The sequence below is a fragment of the Bos indicus genome, chromosome 3, assembly GCF_029378745.1.
Source record: "Bos indicus isolate NIAB-ARS_2022 breed Sahiwal x Tharparkar chromosome 3, NIAB-ARS_B.indTharparkar_mat_pri_1.0, whole genome shotgun sequence".
In the NCBI taxonomy this organism is placed as follows: Eukaryota; Metazoa; Chordata; class Mammalia; order Artiodactyla; family Bovidae; genus Bos; species Bos indicus.
In genome coordinates this window covers 93362603-93382253 of record NC_091762.1, presented here as the reverse complement: position 1 = coordinate 93382253, position 19651 = coordinate 93362603, and the positions used below count along the sequence as shown (strand labels likewise).

Genomic DNA, 19651 nt, shown 5'->3' with positions numbered 1-19651 from the left:
ATGAACACGGACACATGCAGAGCCATACTTGGCTTCAACACCCCAGAGAGCACAAACACTGGGGCGGAGGAGGGCTGAGCCCCAGCAGCAGCACGTGGAAGGGGGATTTGGGGGGTTTGTTTGCTGCCAGATTGGTGAGTCAATGGGGAATGAGGCTGCTGAAGGGCAGCCTCTGTAGCTAGAAGCCTGGAGGGCTTGCTGAAGAGGCTACAGACCTGCCCTGGACGTTGAGACCCACAGGAAAAGGGACAAAGGAGGGAGGTGTGTGCCCCAGAGAGGGCAGCTGGGGTAGGTGGTGGGGGACAGTGATGCCAGCCTAGAGGGCGGGGGCTGTGGAGCACAGCAAAGCAGACCTGGGAAACACTGGGATCTATGGGAAAAGCCATGGGGAAGCAGGGCTCGGCTCAACTGCAGGAATAACTTTCTAGAAACAGCTGTCCTGCCCTGGAAGGGACCTCCTTGAGAAGTAGTGAGCTCCTAGTCACTGGAGGTGTGCAAGCAACTTGCTCAAATCACATAGTGAGTAGGTAGATTTGAACTAGTGAGTAGATTTGGTTTACCAGCATGACAGCATCCACAATCACAACATCCTGCCCTGGGAAGTTAAAGACAGGAAGGAGCCAAGTCCTTGGGCTCTGGCCTCGGCTGACCTAGTCAGGGAAGCTCTACTAAGCTGGCCCCTGGGTGCAGCTGCAGGCAGTTCACCCAACAGGCAAAAGATGGAGGCATCCGGGGGTCCGTGGGAGTCCCGTCAGCCCTACCAAGTACTCAGGTCTTTTTCCTTCCCCTGAGCAGACCGTAGGCCCGGCAGCTGACAGCAAGTGCCACGTTAGTACTGAATTACACTTCCCAGCTGTTGCGGCCACACCCCCACCCTCAAGCCAAACTTCTTCTGGGACCTAAGGCAGGATGCCTAGGCTCCCACTTGGCTAAGGTCTAGGTCTTCGGGCTCCAGCACCCCCTTCCCAAGGGTGGGAACTACTCTACCATCTTTGTTTGCATACCTCAGAGGACAGAGAACTCACTACCTCCACTGTGAGCTAGTTATACTTATTAGTATGACGTCTGCCTCCAGGGAGGAGAATTTCTACACTGAGCCCAGCCCTGCCCCCCTGGAGCCACGCAGACCAAACCTCTTTGGTTCCACTGTAGATTCCATGGGACCAGGGTGGGTGGGAAAGTGTGGACGAAGTTCAGGGCTCCGAGTGTGGGAGGCAGGGTGAGAGAGGGGGGAGTAGGGGTGGCAAGAAGACAGACATGGGTCTGAGGGGATGTTGCTGTGTCCCCACCTGCCTTCTGCAGGTTCCTCTTCCCAGGCCCCTAGCCACAAGAAGGGGATGGATTGGGAACTCGCAAATAACAAGCTTGAACTCGGTCAAAAGCAAAAGCTTGGAGGAGCCGCAGTTGCAGCCCTCAAGAGCTCATGTCTGACCATATGTCAGTCTCAACCACTTTGCACTGGGAAGGCTGCATTCCCAAGAGCAGTAAGGGTCCATCCAGTTTCCAGTCCCCTATCCCTTTATTTTCCGTGAAGCAAAGAATGTCAGGGGGAGGGAGCCAATGTTCCTACAGGTAACTGTGACTCAGCTCTATGGTCTCAGGTAGTCACGTCCACCATTAGGAACGGCTTTCCTGGGACAATGTCATAACTGTTATGACCAGCGCCCCCATGCCATGTTTAGGAGGGAGAGAAAGCACCCACCCAGAGGATATGGGAACACAGGTCCCCTGCCTCCCCTCCCTCTACCAGAGGGGCGGCTAGTGTCTAGTCCAGCTGGGCCCACCTGCCCCAGGCTCTGAACTTCCCTCCCCATACAGTGGATGTCCACAAAGGAGAGTAGCAGGAGCTTTTTCAAGACCTCACCCACCTCCCCAGACTCACATAGGTCCCCAGAATGCCCCATGTTGAACACTTGCTCTGCGTGCCGTGGGCTCCTAAAAAGGAAGGAGGAGGGTTTGTGGTCCTCAGGTGGGTGGAGAGACCTGCAGGGTCGACATGCAGGCCAGACCAGGGATCTAGCCCAGCCTGGGAATCAGGCTAGTGTTCCCATAGGAGGTGGCTGCTGAAAAGATCCTTGAAGGATAGGTAGGAGTTCTCTAACTGGAAGGGGGAAAGAGCCTGGGAGTCTGCGATGGGTGATAAAATCTGGAAGTTTTTTGGAGTCATCAAGCTGATGGTCTGACCCCACCCGTAGCCCACAGCTGGGCTTTGTTTCCCCTCCTGATGAGTAAGGTGATCAGCTGACTGGGCAAGAGGGCCAAAGAGTGATCCCAGGGCTCCCATCAGAGAGGTCAACAGAGCTCTGCTAAGAACAGTTGCCCCATGGCTTGTGAGGCAGAGTTCAGAAGTGCAGGCTGCCCATTCCTCCTGCCTCCCTCCCACTGACTGTCTACCCTGGGACTGCCCCCTGCAGACTGGCTCTCAAGCCAGACTTCAATGGCGGCTTGGCCCAGGACCATCTCCAGTAAGTTAGAACGTGGGTGTTTGGGAGTTGTCTGCCAAACTAGAGTTCCTCAGGAAGGGGGAGAAGGGAGGGTTGAGTTTCTTTGGCCAAACAAGACTTCCTCATTCTGAGAAAAATCAGTCTAAAATTCTTACAATAGAAAAGCAATACATATACATGTGCACACATACACTCACACAATACACGTGTGTAAAGACCTACAGCACACATTCACATACTAACCCAAACACCCGTGGATTTCTCTGCTACGATGTGGAGCTAACAAAACATTCTGCCATGTCCAGCATCAGTGAGTCACAAACACATGGATTCAGTTTTCCTTGAATGATGCCTGGTTTAAGACGTTGAAGAATGAGAGGAGAGGAGAGTTTGGCAAAAAAACAAGTGGAGATTTGGAGGCCCTAGCTGGATCCAGATGCTGATTTGACCCACCCCAGGTTCCTTGCATCACTCTTGTCTGGGGATGTGTGAAAACAAGGCTTAGATGACCTCCCAACATTAGAAGCAAAGTCTAACCTCATTGGGGCCAAAATGGTCCCCCTTCCCCATAGCACCTGCTGGGAACTTCTTTGTAAGTTTGCAGATAGCATTGTGTCTATTTTATGGTCGAAGTGAAGAGTGTGGTAAATAACAGATGTTGGGGTAAATCTGAGGGCTTCCTTCATGGCTCAGACAGTGAAGAATCTGCCTGCAATACAGGAGAACCGGGTTTGATCCCTGGGTTGGAAAGATCCCCTGAAGGAGGGCATGGCAACCCACTCCAGTGTTCTTGCCTGGAGAATCCCCATGGACAGAGGAGCCTGGCAGGCTATAGTCCATGGGGTTGCAAAGAGTCCAACATGATGGAGTGACTAAGCACAGCACAGCAGTGAGGTATCTTCCAAGAACATAAAGGAACAGAAAGTTGCCAGTATTCTTTGGGTTAAACCATAAATGTAAACTGGGTTAAATAATAAATGTAAAGCGAAAGGGATCAGGGTAGCAACAAGTGATATTACAGGGAGAACATGGGAAAGGAAGGCTCCAAGGCTTGACTTTTCTAATGAAAGAAGGTGTAATTAGCATGGAATCAGTCAGCAGTGGAGCACAGAGAAGACAGCAGAGAGTGGTAGGGTCCTTAGCACTGTCCAAGTACAGTGCCATGGCAGGTCCTAACCATCAGACTACTAGTTCCTATGCCAGTGTAACATGAGGCAGAGCTTTCTGAATTTTGTCTGAGGCTTCTGTGTTCCTTGCAGTTGAGTTCGTTTTTAGAAGAATTTTTCAAGTGGCAATTGTAAGGCAAGAAGGCACACGTTGTGCGGGGGAAGGGAGAGACTTGCAGTCTGAGGGAAGTGCCCCTCCTTGAGACCTTAAGATCTGCCAAGTTACGGAAAGGGGCACTAATTTGCACAAGTCTCAGGGGCCTTCCGAGAAAAAAGAGACTAAGACCCCAACCCCTGCTTCTTGCAATTTGAAGTTAGAATCAGGGTTTACTAGGGCACCCATGACCAAGGTCTGTCAGTACTAAAGACCTCCAGGGCTAACTCACCACGGGGGAGAATGGACTGAGGGCTCAACTGCAGTGAGCTAATCTCAGAGCATGACTGAAGTTGTTTCGAAGAACCATGATTGAACTCTCTGGTATGACCCAGGAGCCAGAACTGAGTATCCCTGTGGCTTGAGCAGGTACATGTACCTGCAAAGGGCCATGTTTAGGCTTGAACCAATCCATGCAGGACCTGTGCTCAACAGTAACACTATGTGGAAGGAACCAGAGCAACAGGGCTAGTGGCAAGATCAGATATTTCAGTTCTCTTTTTACCTACTAACACTTATAAGCTGATCTTGGCCAATGGGTGCAGGCCTCAAAAGGAAGAAAATGGGCTTCTTGCTTGTGCATATTCAGTCCTCAAGTCAGTACATAAAGCAAAAACCATTCATAATTAAATTTGCCCTTGAAGATCCCTTAAATTGTTCAAAAAGTTCCAGAGGTATATACTTTCATTCAAGACAGTTTTCCTCCCAGTTTTAGGTTGTTGTTTCTTCAGGTGATCACCAGCTGAAGCAGACAGAATTCACTTGGAGGCCATGATGTGAAAAAGAAACCATACAATCCTCTCTTCATGGCCTAGAATCACCGCAGCCATGTGGGGAGATGCTCACTCTACAAGACACGTGGGAACTGAGACTGGCTTAGAGTGAAGCGGACCCAGCTCCCCCACGGTACAGGCACCCAGCTCATTGAATGGGGGAAGCCATTTGTCTCCTTTAAATTATTTTCTCTCTTTTTCATACCACATGTAATTGAATTCACTAAATTTAAATGCATGTAGGATGGAATTCCACCACCTGGGCCCTGAAGACTAAAAATGGCAAACCTAGACACATGCTGGTTATACCGTTAAATAATTGTCCTGCCAGCAAACATTTAACCAGTGAGGTCCTCAAGTGATGAGCCTATAGGGAGAAATGCTCTGGCCAGAGGCTGTGTGCATTTGTCCTCCTTAGCAATTGTATTTATCCCTGTGGATGAACAAATTGACATTTGGTTTATTTGGTTGCTTCTTGCAGGTATCAGAGGACAGGCATGACCAGTTCAGGGGCTCAGATGAGGTTGAGTTTCTGAATCAGTAAGCCAAGGACCACACTCTGGGCCTGGTGAATTCACTATTAAGAAAGACAAGAACAAACATTCTCAGGAAAAAGAATAGGGGCAGAATTAGGGATGTGGAATGATACGATTTTTTGTTGTTATCCACAGTGTTTGTAATTTGCTTATGTAACTTTTAAAAGTGCAAACCATTTTAAAAAGATAACTCCGAATCATTGTCCAAGGGTCAGTTCAAATGTTGGTCATAAACCTTGCCTGAATTCTGCCTCAACTTCCTTCCACTGCTCTTTGTTCATTTAAAAAGCATTTCTTAGGCACATACAATGTACCAGACCCTGTGATGTCCCTGAGAGAAAGACAAATTCATATTCTTCAGGATCCTTTTTATGGTAAGGAGGTTGTCCGTTTTCAGAAGAAATTCCTTGATGAGCCACTAGGACCAGAAGCTGGGCAGCACCTCCACCCAACCCCACTCCAGGAACAGGGCGTGAGTGGAGATGACTTTTAAAGACAAGGAGCCTAGGATTTCTGGCTGGTCTTGAAGGGGTAGAGAGAAGGGAGGTATGCAGACAGAAAACAGGTGGATACACTCCAAGGTGACCCCTAGTGATCCATGCCCTTGTGTACATAGAGGGGGACTTAATTAAGAGGTGAAGAGGGCATTGGTGGGAGGGGAGCAGCCTGAGCAGAGGTGGTATGTGGCATGCTTGGAATCTAACAAGGGGACCAGCCTGAGGCCAGGGGCTTGGTATAGGCAAGGGAGGCAGATTCTCCAGGAAGAGGGGAATGGGTGCCAGGCTTTGGGACTCCAACTTGCAGATTACTAGAATTGAAGCAAATGTGCCTTGATGTGTATCCTTGCACTGCCCTGGAGCAATTTACACGTCAGGAAGCCTCTGTCTCCTGGGGGTACAGCTTGGAGGCCCGGGAACCGAAGAACAGCCCTCAAGCCAGGCTCTTTAGCTATTCAGCCAGAAGTTCTGATCCCAAGTCATCAGGGTTTCTTTTCAAACCATTAGAACACTTGTGGAACTTTCAAAACAAACCTTTTTGGGCCCTTTGGCAGTTCTGGTTCAGCAAGCCGGGGATGAGGCCTGACAGTTAAATTTTCAAGGCAACTTTGGTGATTTTGCTCTGTCCTGAGTGACAATCCCCAAAGCGGGGTGGCTGCTCCTTGAGGACAGAAATGCCTGGCCCTGGGCTGGCTGAGATCAAGAGCTCAGGGAACCGTGGGTGATGGATGGACAGATGGATTACAGACCAGTTGAAGCTAAAGGAAGACAGGCTCAGGGATGGAGCAGTTAGGGGCTCAGAACTGTGTCATTTTCTCCCAAGAAAGCTTAATTCTCTCTTAATAGGAAAGTTTTAAAGCACTTTCATTTTTCAGTGTCATGGTTGCTCTGGACCAGCCCAAACTGTACAATATAAACACATGAAACATAAGCACGCACTGGCTTTTCTCAAGTTAATACCACATTCCACTTTCAGCCAAGAGCAAGCGCTTGAGTCTGGTGGCGTGAGAGCCTTTGAGAGCCGGGACTCAGAGAGCTGGATGGGCCTGAAATCACTAGGTAGCCTGGGTAAACTGAGGCCCAGGTAAACCTGCCTGCCTCAAGATCACATGGTGATTTGTGGCAGAAGCTGGGCTAGGACCCAGGACTTTGACTCTGACTTCAGGATTTTTTTAAGTTAAATAACTTGCCCAAAGTCACACAGTTAGGAAATGGCAGAGCCAGGATGTGAACCCAGGCAGATCTGCCTGACTCCAGGGCCCATGCAAGGGCCACTTCATTTGAAGTGTTTCTGTTATGAGTAAGAGGCCACACCCTGGCAGTGAGTAAGGTCAACAGCAAAGGGTGATGCTATTGCTGCTGCTAAGTCGCTTCAGTCGTGTCCGACTCTGTGCGACCCCATAGACGGCAGCCCACCAGGCTCCCCCGTCCCTGGGATTCTCCAGGCAAGAACACTGGAGTGGGTTGCCATTTCCTTCTCCAATGCATGAAAGTGAAAAGTGAAAGTGAAGTCGCTCAGTCATGTTCGACCCTCAGCGACCCCATGGACTGCAGCCTTCCAGGCTCCTCCGTCCACGGGATTTTCCAGGCAAGAGTACTGGAGTGGGGTGCCTTAATATTACTATACAACTGGGGAAAAGGAAACAAAAAAACAGAGTCCTGTGTTCCTCCGGCAGCATGTTTATTTGGCTGTCGTGTAATTGTCTATTTCCTCATCGGTCCCCCTCACAGCCTGTGAGCTCCTAGTGAACAGAACCTCATTCATCTCTGCATCTACAGCACTCAGTACAGGGCCACATGCCAGAAAGCACAATTGTTGAACTCATTAATCCACTCAGCAAGTATTAATAAGCACTTATAGCGCACCAGGCATTTGACAAGTTCCTGGGTGGAACCTCAACAGAATATTGCCTCTGCCTTCACAGAAAGTATAGTCCAGTGGAAGACAAACAAGTTAACAATGAAATACATATGAATAATAATACATAGTAAGTGCTAAGCAAGAAAAGGAAGAGAGCATGATGGGGGAGAGTGAAGGTGGTAGTGAAGGAGGTAGTGAAGGAGGATGGGTGGGGAGGGCCTTTCTAAGGCGGGGACATGGAAGTCGAGATCTAAAGGAAGAGGAAGGGGAAGACATGGAAAGTGCTGGGGAAGCAGGCTCCAGGCAGAAGGGAGGCCCTGAGATGTGTGGAGACCCTGAGACGCGGAGGGTTTGGTTTGCTTACAGAACTAAGAGGCCAGGATGCTGGAGTGAGTGAGGCACGAGACGAGGTGGAGCACAGGCTGGGAGGACCCTGAAGGGCCTCCTAGTTAGGTTAAGGATCTGAAGTTTATACTAAATGCCATGGGAGCCATTGAAGGGTTTTAGGTGAATGAATGGCATGCCGGATGGGCTTTCCATGAGACCGTTCTGGACACCAGGTGGAGAACAGATGGGAGGGGAACAAAAACCCAAGCCTGGAGACCAGTGATGTCACAGTGGAGTCTGCACCTGTGGTGGGGATGATGATGGGTTCTAGTTGTGGGGAAGAATCAGCTGGAGTCGCTGATGGATGAGCTGGGGTGGGGAAGAAAATAAATACAGAGGCTTGAATAACTGGGTAGGTGGAGTTGCTGCTTACTGACAAGCAGAAAACAGGAAAAGGGATGGGTTTACAGGGTAAAATCTCATGTTGATTACGCTAAATTGAAATCCTCATGAAATATCAAGTGGCAATGTCCCAGGTGGCGCAGTGGTAAAGAATCTGCTTGTCAATACAGGAAATGCAGGAGACGTGGATTTGATCCCTGGGTCAGGAAGATTCCCTGGAGCGGGAAATGGCAACCTGCTTCAATATTCTTGCCTGGGAAATTCCATGGACAGAGAAACCTGGTGGGCTACAGTTCATGGGGTCTCAAAGAGTCGGACATGACTGAGCACACACACACACACACACACACACACAGTGTCAGGTAGGTAGTTTAAGTAATTCTCAGAAGCGAGGTCGGGGAGGGAGATCTATAAGCTGGACTTATAGGTGGTATGTTAAAGCCATGAGGACAGATGAGAAAAGGCCTGAGAAATTGCAACATTCAGAGGTTGATTAGAGGGGGATGAAAGTGGGACAAAAAGGCAGAGAGCAGCCAAAGCTAGAGGGAGTAAAGTCATAGGGAGGAGTGTTTTGAGAGGGAAGGAGTGACCAACCATTGTATCAAGTGTGTGAAATGTGAACAGGTCATGCAGAGCAAGAACTCAGAGTGTCCTTTGAATGTAGCAATAGGGAGGCTACCGGTGACCTTGACAGATTCCCTGACTCAGCGAATGACTCAAAAGACACATGAAGAGGAGGCAGCCACTGAAGAGGGTTGAGGGGTCAGGGAAGGCTTCTGGAGGGGAGTGGCCTTTTAGCAGAGCCTTGAAGGTTTCCTGAGAGACCCAAATGCTGCCTGCAGGAAGCTGAGCTGAGCTTGGCAAGGCCTCCTACAGGCAGCAGAAAACACCATTAGCTGGCCTTTAGATAATGGGGGACCATTATCTCCGCCACCCTAGAGGGGCAAGGAGGAGGAGCTGGCTCCCTCCTCAGCAATAGGGAGGCTGAGAAGGCTAATGACCCTGCCCAGGGGGACAGAGCCCCCTACATCCTGGAGCCACCTGAATCCAGGATTCAGAGGCTTGTCCACTTCCCTCCCTGCACACAAGTCCGAGGAGGTGAGGCTTCTAAACCCATGGTCTCAGACTAAAGGGCTCTTGGACACCATCTGGAGCCACCAACTCATTATACAGCTGAAAATTCCAAGACCTAGAGAGGACCAGGGCCTTGGTCAAACTCACCAGCACATCTGTGTTAGGATTTGCACTGGCCCTCACCCTAATGGGTAAAGACTGAATGCTTTAACTTGGCATTCAAGGCCTTTCATGATCAAGAACCCATCCTCCAGCTTCATCTCCCACCTGTCTGCCCTCCAAGCCTGTGCTCAGTGCTTGAATGTTTAGCAAATAGACAGCCTCCAATGGTCCTCACAGCAACCTTTTGGAGTAGGTGTTTTTATTCTTATTTTACAGATGAGGAAACTGAGGCTCGGAGGAGTCTGACAACCTGCCCGAGTTTCCACAGCCAGTACAGCACACAGCTGAGCCAGGATATCATCTTGTGATCATCTCCAAGGTCACCTTTCCCCCACGCCTCGCTGCATTCACCACCGAGAGCCTCTCCTTGGGAACAGGGCCTGAACTCGCTGACCCTGAGCTACCCTGGGGTCAGGTCAATTTCTAGGACTCCAAATCACTTGCTCAGGTCAATACAGTGTCCACTGAAAGGGATTGAAACAACGGGTGCCACTGAATGGCACCAGACTCCAGCAGCCCGTTCCACAACCTACTTCCCATAAGCATCCGACAACCACGACATCCAGAGCCTGCAGTCCAGACACCCGCCGCAGGAGCAGGGCCCAGACGGAATCTGCACGGAAGCCTCTCCCGGAAACCCCACCCGGCCGTCCCAGCGGAACACCCGCCCCTCACCTGGAGACAACCAGTGGGAGGATCAGCATCTTGAGCATCCTCATCAGGAGCTCTCCCGGGAACTGGAAGTAACTAATTTCCTGAAAACACAGCGGGAGCTGGGGTTAGAGCAGACGATATGGACTTCACAGTTATTTTACAATCTTCAGAGCACCATTTCACCCATATTCTCCCGTCTAACACGTGGACAGCAGAGTCCATGGAGAAAACACGGGCTCTGGAGCCAAACAGACTTGGGTTCGAATCTTGACCCCCTGTAAGTAGCTTTGTGGCCTCAAGCACTCTCTGAGTTTTTCTCATCTGTAACATGAGGGTCATAACCATTTCACAGGGCCACTGGGAGGCTTAAATGAGAGGATGCACATAGAGCACTTGGCAGAGAGCCTGAATGAGAAAAGGGTTAGTAATCACATTAAATCATCTCTCTCCCCCAACTCTGTACACTCCTAGCCTTGCTACAAATCTGTTTGAAATGATGATATGTGCCAAGGGGGCAGGGTTGCATACTGTTCACACATTCATTCAGCCCATACTGTGCCAGACTTCATACTGGGCACTCAAGAGTGAATGAGGCACAGTTTCTGCACCAGAGAAGTTGTTGGTCTACTTTATGAGAACACTGACTCATGAACAGACCACAGCATTCTTGAGTCAGTTTCCCTTCTGTCCTGGGTCCCCTCACCCCACACTTTCATGAATGCTTACCAGCCCTTTGAAGGAGGGCTCACATTTAAAATGCTGAAAGAAAGAGAATCAGATTGGTTGGTGAGACCCCACTCTCTGTATTAAAGAGCCCTTCCTGGGCACAGTTCTTAGAACCAGCTTCCTCATAACCTGCTGGTTTCCCCCTATCTGGGGGCCCTTGGATTAGAGCACCAGGTCCTTGCCCAATCTGCTGTCTCCAGAGTAACTGGTCACATAACTGGAACATGATAACTGAAGAGGAAGGTTCCCTGAGGGCCAGTTAAGTTTGAATTTCAGATAAACAACAAATATTTGTTCTTTACTTATACCAAAAATTATTTGTAGGTGATTTTTTGCTTTTGTTTGTTTGTTTGGCCCCAGCCACACAGCTTGCGGGTTCTTATTTCCCCAACCAGGGATCAAACCCGTGCCCCCAGCACTAGAAACACAGAGTCTTAACCACTGGACCACCAGGGAATTCCTTTATTCGTTGTTTATCTGAAATTCGAATTTAACTGGATGTGTTCTTTTTAAATTTAATTTAATTCAATTTTGTTATTTCTGGCAATGCTAGTTTGAGTCCACTTTCCTCAGAGGGTAAGCTTGTGGGTGAGGCCAGTACAAGACTTTCAAACAAACACCATATGACTTAAAGTTTTGTACTTATAAATATTTTTTTGTAAACCCAAAGCCAAACATAGCTTTGGTTACTGGTCTGATACTTTGAAAAGCCCCAAATTATAGAATGTTGGTGCTGAGAAGGGGTTTTAAAGATCTTCTAGTCCAGCCGCTGACTCATTTTATAGATGAGGAAGCTGAGCCAGGAGAGGGAGGTGATTTGCCCACAGAGTGAGTTAGCAACAGTGCAGGACAGAAATAGGGCCTCCCAGTCCCCTTCCACTACCATTTCCAAAACACCCAAAATCAAAAAAGACCCCAAAACAAAAGACTTTGTCTTTTGAATTAATTTTAATCCATGTATATTGTTGTTCAGTTGCTCAGTCATGTCCAAATCTTTGCAGCACCATGGACTGCAGCATGCCAGGCTTCTCTGTCCTTCTCCATCTCCCTGAGCTTGCTCAAACTCAAGTCCATTGTGTCAGTGATGCCACCCAACCATCTCATCTTCTGTTACCTGCCTCTCCTCCTACCTTCAATCTTTCCCAGCATCAGGGTCTTTTCTAATGAGTCAGTTCTTTGCATCAGGTGGCCAAAGTATTGGAGTTTCAGCTTCAACATCAGTCCTTCCAATGAACACCCAGGACTGATCTCCATTAGGATGGACTGGTTGGATCTCCTTGCAGCCCAAGTAAGTCTAGGGAACTGTCTAACACCACAGTTCAAAAGCATCAGTTATTTGGTGCTCAGCCTTCTTTATGGTCCAACTCGCACATCCATACATGACTACTGGAAAAACCATAGCTAACTCGCACATCCATACATGACTACTTGAAAAACCATAGCTTTGACTAGATGAACTTTTGTTGGCAAACTAAAGTCTTTGCTTTTTAACAAGCTGTCTAGGCTGGTCATAGCTTTTCTTCCAAGCAGCAAGCATCTTTTAATTTCATGGCTACAGTCACCATCTGCAGTGATTTTAGAGTCCAGGGAGATAAAGTCTGTCACTCTTTCCATTGTTTTCCCATCTATTTGCAATGAAGTGATGGGATCATGTGCCATGATCTTTGTTTTTTGAATGTTGAGTTTTAAGGCAGCTTTTTCACTCTCCTCTTTCGCCTTCATCAAGAGGCTCTTTAGTTCCTCTTTACTTTCTGCCATTCGGGTGGTGTCATCTGCATATCTGAGGTTATTGATATTTCTCCCTGCAGTCTGGATTCCAGCTTGTGCTTCATCCAGCCCAGCATTCACACAGTGTACTCTGCATGTAAGTTAAATAAGCAGGGTGACAACATACAGCCTTGATGTACTCCTTTCCCAATTTTGAGCCAGTCTGTTGTTCCATGTCCGGTTCTGTTGCTGCTTGTTTCTCAGGTTTCTCAGGAGGTAAAGTAGTTTGGTATTCCCATCTCTGATATATTCTTTACTTTAGATAGCACTATAATGAGACGTAAGATACTCAGGTTTGATCTCCAGGTCTGGAAGATCCTCCAGAAGAGGGCACGGCTACTCACTCCAGTACTCTTACCTGGAGAATCCCAATGGACAGAGGAGCCTGGCAGTCTACAGTCAATGGGATCACAACTGAAGAAACACACCACAATATGATGAAAAACAGCTGTTCCTCGTGCACCTTTATCCTCAACCCCCACTTCCCAGGAGTGACCATCCTCAACTGCTCTAGCCGTTTCTCCTTTAGTATTGTTATTTGTAAATAATATGGTTATAATGCTATTTCCAGATATATCTTTTTGACATCTATTAACTTCCCTGCCATGACAGATGAGGGCTTAGTTCCTACTCCCTTTTCCCTCCTATCATTTCACCATTATATCATTTTTTGGTTAAACTAATTGCCAAGATTTAAAAATTTTGATCACAACATATTGCTCACTGTTGAACCAACCATGGCTCCTTTTTGTATAATCATCATCTATTTCCTAAAATTAATAACTGACTGATTTTTCATTTTCCTTGTTTTCTGTGAACCATTCATTAGTTTCTTCAAAATGCTTTAACATCTCTTTTAAAATGCCTAACAATAGTATTTCCTATATCCTCAAACACGTGGGTCCCTTTTTAGGCTCCTGGGATCTCAGTCCAAAAGCTCTCCATCGTCTTTTTCCGGGCTGCATAGACTGCTGTCTAGGGCAGTGGTTGTCATGGGTCTCTTCTTTGGGACTTCGTCCTGTCTAGGACCCCTTCTTTCCTGGATCCCTTGTCTTCTTGGTTTGCCTCCTTGTTTTGCTGGAGCATCTCCTTTGGTAGATTCCTCAGTAAGGGCAAATGGGAGAGAAGCTTCTGAGTCTTACATAGTCGTTTAGTTGCTAAGTCATGTCCATCTCTTTGTGACCCCATGGACTGTAGCCTGCCAGGCTCCTCTATCCATGGGGCTTCCCAGGCAAGAATAGGAGTGGGTTGCCATTTCCTTCTCTAGGGGATTTTCCCAAGCCAGGGATCAAACGCACGTCTCCTATGTCTCCTGCATTGGCAGGGGGGTTCTTTACCACTAGCGCCACCTGGGAAGCCCCTTACATAGTAAAAATGCCTCCATTGTACCCTTACCTCTGATAATAGATTGGCTTTATATAAGATTCCTGGCTTGAAAGAATTTCCCCGCCAAATTTCAAAGGCATTTCCTTTTTGTCTTCTAGATCCCAGCATCACTTAAGATGTTTGAAGCCATTCTTACTTCCTATTCTTTACACCGTAGGTGTGTGTGTGCTAAGTTGCTTCAGTCGTGTCTGACTTTGTGTGACCCTATGAACTGTAGCCCACCAGGCTCCTCTGTCCATGGGATTCTCCAGGCAAGAATAGTGGAGTGGGTTGCCATGCCCTCCTCCTTGAGATCTTCCCGACCCAGGGATCAAACCCATGTCTCTTATGCCCACTGCATTGGCAGGCGAGTTCTTTACTACTAACTCCACCTAAGAAGCCCATTCTTTACATTAGACCTGTTTCATTCTCTCAGAACCATTTTAGGATCGTTTATTTATCTCTAGCTTTTTTGGTAATTTTCATGGTAATAGACCATGGGATGAGCTTCTCTTCTTTTTAAAAAAATTCATAGTACTGTGCTTATACCTTTCACTTCTGAGAAATAGTCTTGTTTTCTTTGTGAAATTTTTCTCTCCACTTTTTTCTGTTAGCTCTCTTTAAAACTTTTATTAGTAAGTTGAATGTTGGACATTCTCATTTTCTTATATATTCTTTTTCTATTTTCATCTCTTTTTGTTTTACTTTCTGGGAGATTTCTGCAGCTTTATCTCAGCTATTGACAATTTTATCGTGGCTCATCTACTTTTAATTTCCAAAATCTCTTTCTTATTATTGAATTATTCCTTCCTTTTGCATGCTGTTCTGTTTTATAGTCACTAGATCTTCTCTCATATACCTGAAGAACTTAAGAAAAGATTAGAAAATGTTCTTCTACTCCCAGCATTGCCCATGCTTTATTAGAGACCCTCAGTGCTACTTGCTTGGTCTCGCTATCTTCCACATTAGCAGGTTTGAGTTCACCTTCTGCTTATGTGTAAGTGTGAAGCACTAAACTTCTGTATGAATGAGTGGAACTTGTCAACTGAAGGCTCCTCAAGGAAGACTGATGGGTGAGGATATGGTGTTTTCACTAGGGGGAGGATTCTCCTTCATAGCAGAATTTGGAGGTCTTTCCTCTGAGGCTTCACTGAGAAGTCCCTTTCTACTTCTGGCTAGGTGGAGGTGTGGCTGTGCCTAAGCCCAGCTGACAGCAGTCATAGGTGGAGCCCATGCTCGAGATGCAGATGTTCGTTCACTAATTCTCTTGAAGCATGCGCCTCATCACCTCCCCTCTCCCAACACTTACAGGTGGGCCTAACATCTCTTAGTCAAGCTTCTCTGATTCCTTGTGTCAAGCAGGGGGATGAAGACAATAGATGAGGAATCCCCTGATTACATGAACTGGAAGGGACCTAGGGGTTTAACTGCTCCATTACAAAATCCTAGCCAGCATCCCCGATCTCAGCAGCATGCCTGACCCTTGCCTCTTGCAGCACCCTGTGTTTTCAAGTCCTGAGCCCTTCTGGAGTTTTCCAAGACAAGCTCAAGTGGTATCTGCTTCTACAGACACAAGAGTTCAGCTTTCTGTGCTCTACTAAATGAGAGCATTCAGCTCCATCCACTTCTCATCTAATGTATTATAATTCCTCAACTTCTTTTTTCAGTGTCTCCTTTTGTATCATCTTTGTTTTGGGGAGCTTATATCTTTAAACAGTCCCATTGCTACAGTTTTAGTGGTATCCCAGAAAGGAAAGAAAAATGGGTACAATTACAAATTCACCATGGTTTAACTGGAACTCTCAAAATGATCTATATTTTTAAACAAGATACCCATTTCCAAAGATAAATCTTGTGATTTTGTAAGTTCTTTTCACAAATAGGACATTCTATCCTTTTGCGTATTGTTTATGATTTTTGCCTTGTTGCATAAGCTTACAAAATAAGAAGGGTTTGGTTTCTGAGTCACAGGCAGAGATCAAACAAACAATTCCTGGATTTCAAAGTAAGATGCTGAGAAAGCCAATTCCTGCAAAATAATTGTTCTAAGACTCCACATCCTTCCTTCAGTTTATCTGGCAGGTTAATCCAGACCGGAACACATTTGCATTTCCAAACAGATGGGGAAGGCAGCTTTGGCAAAGGAGGCCCCAGCTGAGTCTGGCTTTTAATAATAGGCATTCCAATTTGTTTTCACAAAATAATCTTCCTGCAAGAGATATATTTTAGTTGCTGAAGAAAATTAAAGTGGCTTGCGGATTGTGCCATTGCCAGTTTAATTTAGCAATTAGTTGAGTGTTCTCTCTGTGACTCTTAGCTAGGCTCGCATTTTGGATCAAGAAAGCCCATGTGATAGTCAACAAGTCAAAGTTTGATGGGAGAAATAGATTCTTTACAAATGATTCTGAAGCAAGACTGCCAGTGGCTGGGCTCCAGTGGAGGGATGAGCCTGGGGTGAGTGTGGGAGGAGAGTGTAATTTCAGATGTAAGCAGGTCTGGAAGAATTTCTATCAGATTCGGGATATATGAGGTGGTTCTTGGTAGGACCTGGACTCGTAAGTAAGGGAAGGAGGAGTGAAGTAATGCTCACTAAGCACCCACTGCATCTGCTCACTGATGACTCCCTGTTTACCCCTCCCAGCAATTCTGCTGCTGCTAAGTCGCTTCAGTCATGTCCGACTCTGTGCGACACCATAGACGGCAGCCCACCAGGCTCCTCCGTCCATGGGATTTTCCAGGCAAGAGTCCTGGAGTGGGGTGCCATTGCCTTCTCCCCCAGCAATTCTAGCAGACATATAGTCCCACCCCCTCCATTTTGCAGATAAGGAAACTGAGTTTCAAAAAGGAGATGGGATTTAGCCTACAGCCACACAGCCATTAATAGTAGAGTCCAAGTTCAGAGTTCCTCTGCCTCCAGAGTCCATGCTTCTCCCTAAATAACTGATAGCAGTTTAACAGTGTCACTGTCATAATAGTGGGCTCGATTCCCAGAGAGGGGTGTTTTCCTTCTCCTGGATGATGAAATCTGATGCCTTGAGCCCCAGTTGTAGAGATCATATTAGATATCACTGAACTGCAGAGAGAGGAATTCTATGAGTTAGGGAATCTTCCAGAAACCCATTGACAAAAACTCTCTCCTTGACCAAACCTTAGACAGGTTATTCTGAGTCCTCTTTTCAATGGAGCCTCATCCTTGGGCCTTTTCTTCATCCTGCTTCACCTATTTGTAGCAAAAATCCTGCTAAGTCAATTTAGTGAGAAGCCCCCAACTCTGCCTTCAGCAAGCATCTTGTTAGTGGGTTTAGCAAGAATCCCCTTACCCTACCCTTGACGTCTCTTCTTAATAATTATCTGTTCTGTGCTGTGCTCGTCAGCTGTAAATCCCCAGCTGCCGTTGTTGTATTTGGAGTTGCGCCTGAGCATTCTCCCCTACTGCCATGGTCTTGACACCTACCACAATAGTGCTGAATAAAGTCCCCCATACCATTTTAACAGCATCATGATGGTTTTTCCTTCAGCACCATGAGAGTCCCCCCCTCTTCCACAGGAGCTGGGTGCTAACTGAGAAAAGGGCCCTTCCTCAAGCAAGTCGTCATCACCCTTGCTGTTACACAGGCCAGAGCCCTGAGGGCCTACCTTATCTTCCTGCCCCCCAGCCCCACATTCAATCAGCAACCACATCCTGGAGCTTCTTCTTTGGGAAGCAGTTCTCATATCTGCTCCGTCCATCCCCACTCTTATCCCCTCATTGCCCCCTGCCAGTTCTACCACTACCCCAAGGGGATGTCTCCTAGCTCAGGGCTGACCATGTCACTGCCCTGCTCAGAGCTCCTCGAGGTTGCTCCATGTTGACGCTGGATGATGGGATCCAGAAGCCTGATGGCCTTTGTGCTCCAGCCCCAGCCTCACAGTGTCCATTCCAGCTGCTGTGAATAGTTTGCTCCGCTCCCCGCTCATAAATCTTCCACGCCCCTCTGTCTCACCACTCTGCCTAGAATGCCCATGAACTGCTTTAGGAGGTGTTCTCTGCTTCACACACTCAGAGACTCCATTCTGCATGGACCGATTCAGCGGACATGAACTTGGGCAAACTCCAGGAGATGGTGAGGGACAGGGAAGCCTGGTGTGCTGCAGTCCAAGGGGTCACAAAGAGTCAGACACGACTTGGTGACTGAACAACAGACTCTGTTCTTGCCTCCCCCACAGCTCTTAGCCTGTGGGCACTCTCACAAGGCACCCTTGCCTCTCATTCACCTGGAGATGCCAGTGTGTAGCCACTTCCTCTCACACGCTTGTCCTGCAATGCATATCACACTCCACTTTACAGATGAGAAAACTGGGCCCTGAGAAGAAAAGTGACTCACCCACTGTCATGTCACCCGGGAGCCATGGAGTGGGGACGTGACCCCCAGATCCCTCAGGCCCACCCAGCCCTCTGAGATGGGGACCCATGATGCCCCACGTGGCTGACCTGGGGTGAGAGGCGCCGGGTCCTCAGGAAGAAGCCAAGGAGGCAGCCCACGGTGACAGAGAGCACAGACAGGATGAGCAGTCCATTCCGCTTGCACACATCCCTCCCACGTGCCAGGATGGCACCCAGCACCATGGCAAGCCCAGCCTGCTGGCCCGGGGCACAGCACCATTCCATGCACGGGAGGCCAGCCCGGTCACAGGGTCCTGGCTCTGGCTCCTCAGCAGGCAGGTGGTTGGGGTTGCTAAGCGCCAGTCGCCAGCCCCACAGCCATGGCCTGCATGGCTGCCCCAGAGGGAAGCCACAATCCTATTACCAGCTGCATCATTAGGAGCTAGGAGCAGATTAGAGCCTGGGAAATTAGAGCAGGCCACGTGGTTGGGGGTTCAGACCTCAAAGCCAAGCGCTCCTCTTAAAGAGGGGAGAGGACCGGGAGCTGGTGGGAGAAACCAGAGGAATGTTTGGTTGGTTTGATTTTTACCTCCGCTTCATTCCAGAAAGAACTGAAGGCAAGACAATAAGTAGCAGTAAAAAGCAACAATAAACTAATAATAATAGCTACCTAGCAGAGCTAACCAGAGAAGGCAATGACACCCCACTCCAGTACTCTTGCCTGGAAAATCCCATGGATGGAGGAACCTGGTGGGCTACAGTCCATGGGGTCGCTAAGAGTCAGACACAACTGAGCGACTTCCCTTTCACTTTTCACTTCCATGCATTGGAGAAGAAAATGGCAACCCACTCCAGTGTTCTTGCCTGGAGAATCGCAGGGACGGTGGAGCCTGATGGGCTGCCGTCTACGGGATCACACAGAGTCGGACACGACTGAAGCAACTTAGCAACAGCAGCAGCAGCAGAGCTAACAGTCACCAACCTTAAGCATTCACTGTATGCCACGTGCTGTTCCGGCTGCCCTTTACTTGTACTACCACATTTAATTCTAACACCAATCTCAAGAAGTAAGTACTGTAAGCATCATTTTACAGATGGAGCAAAGAGAGGTGGGGCAAAAGGAGGCGTGCTGGGTGGCAGGCCTGTTCAAGTTGTGTTATCTGTGTGAACCATCGGGAATCATCCCAACAGCCCTAGGGTTCCAACCTTCATTTTACTGAAAGGGAGACTGATACTCTAGGGAGCCAGAGCCCCTTGGCCACAGGCCTAGAGCTAGCAAGTAGCAGAGTGGAATTCACTGGTTTGGTTTCTACCACATGAACAGGTAGATGGGTTCACTGGTGCTTCCCAGTATTGTAGGGAATGTAGGATTTTTTGTAA

At 48.0% G+C, this 19651-nt stretch overlaps 1 protein-coding gene across 1 annotated transcript in view; it reads right to left on the bottom strand.

Annotated features, from left to right (window-relative positions):
- Positions 1–18514, bottom strand: part of SLC1A7 (solute carrier family 1 member 7) — a 51933-nt gene extending 33419 nt beyond the window's left edge. The window contains exons 1-2 of the mRNA XM_070786525.1: positions 18380–18514; positions 10072–10151 (exon numbers count right to left, since the gene is read on the bottom strand). Coding sequence (XP_070642626.1) covers positions 10072–10151; positions 18380–18514 — 215 coding nt within the window. The remainder of the gene's footprint in view (positions 1–10071; positions 10152–18379) is intronic.
- Between the last annotated feature and the right edge of the window lie 1137 nt (positions 18515–19651).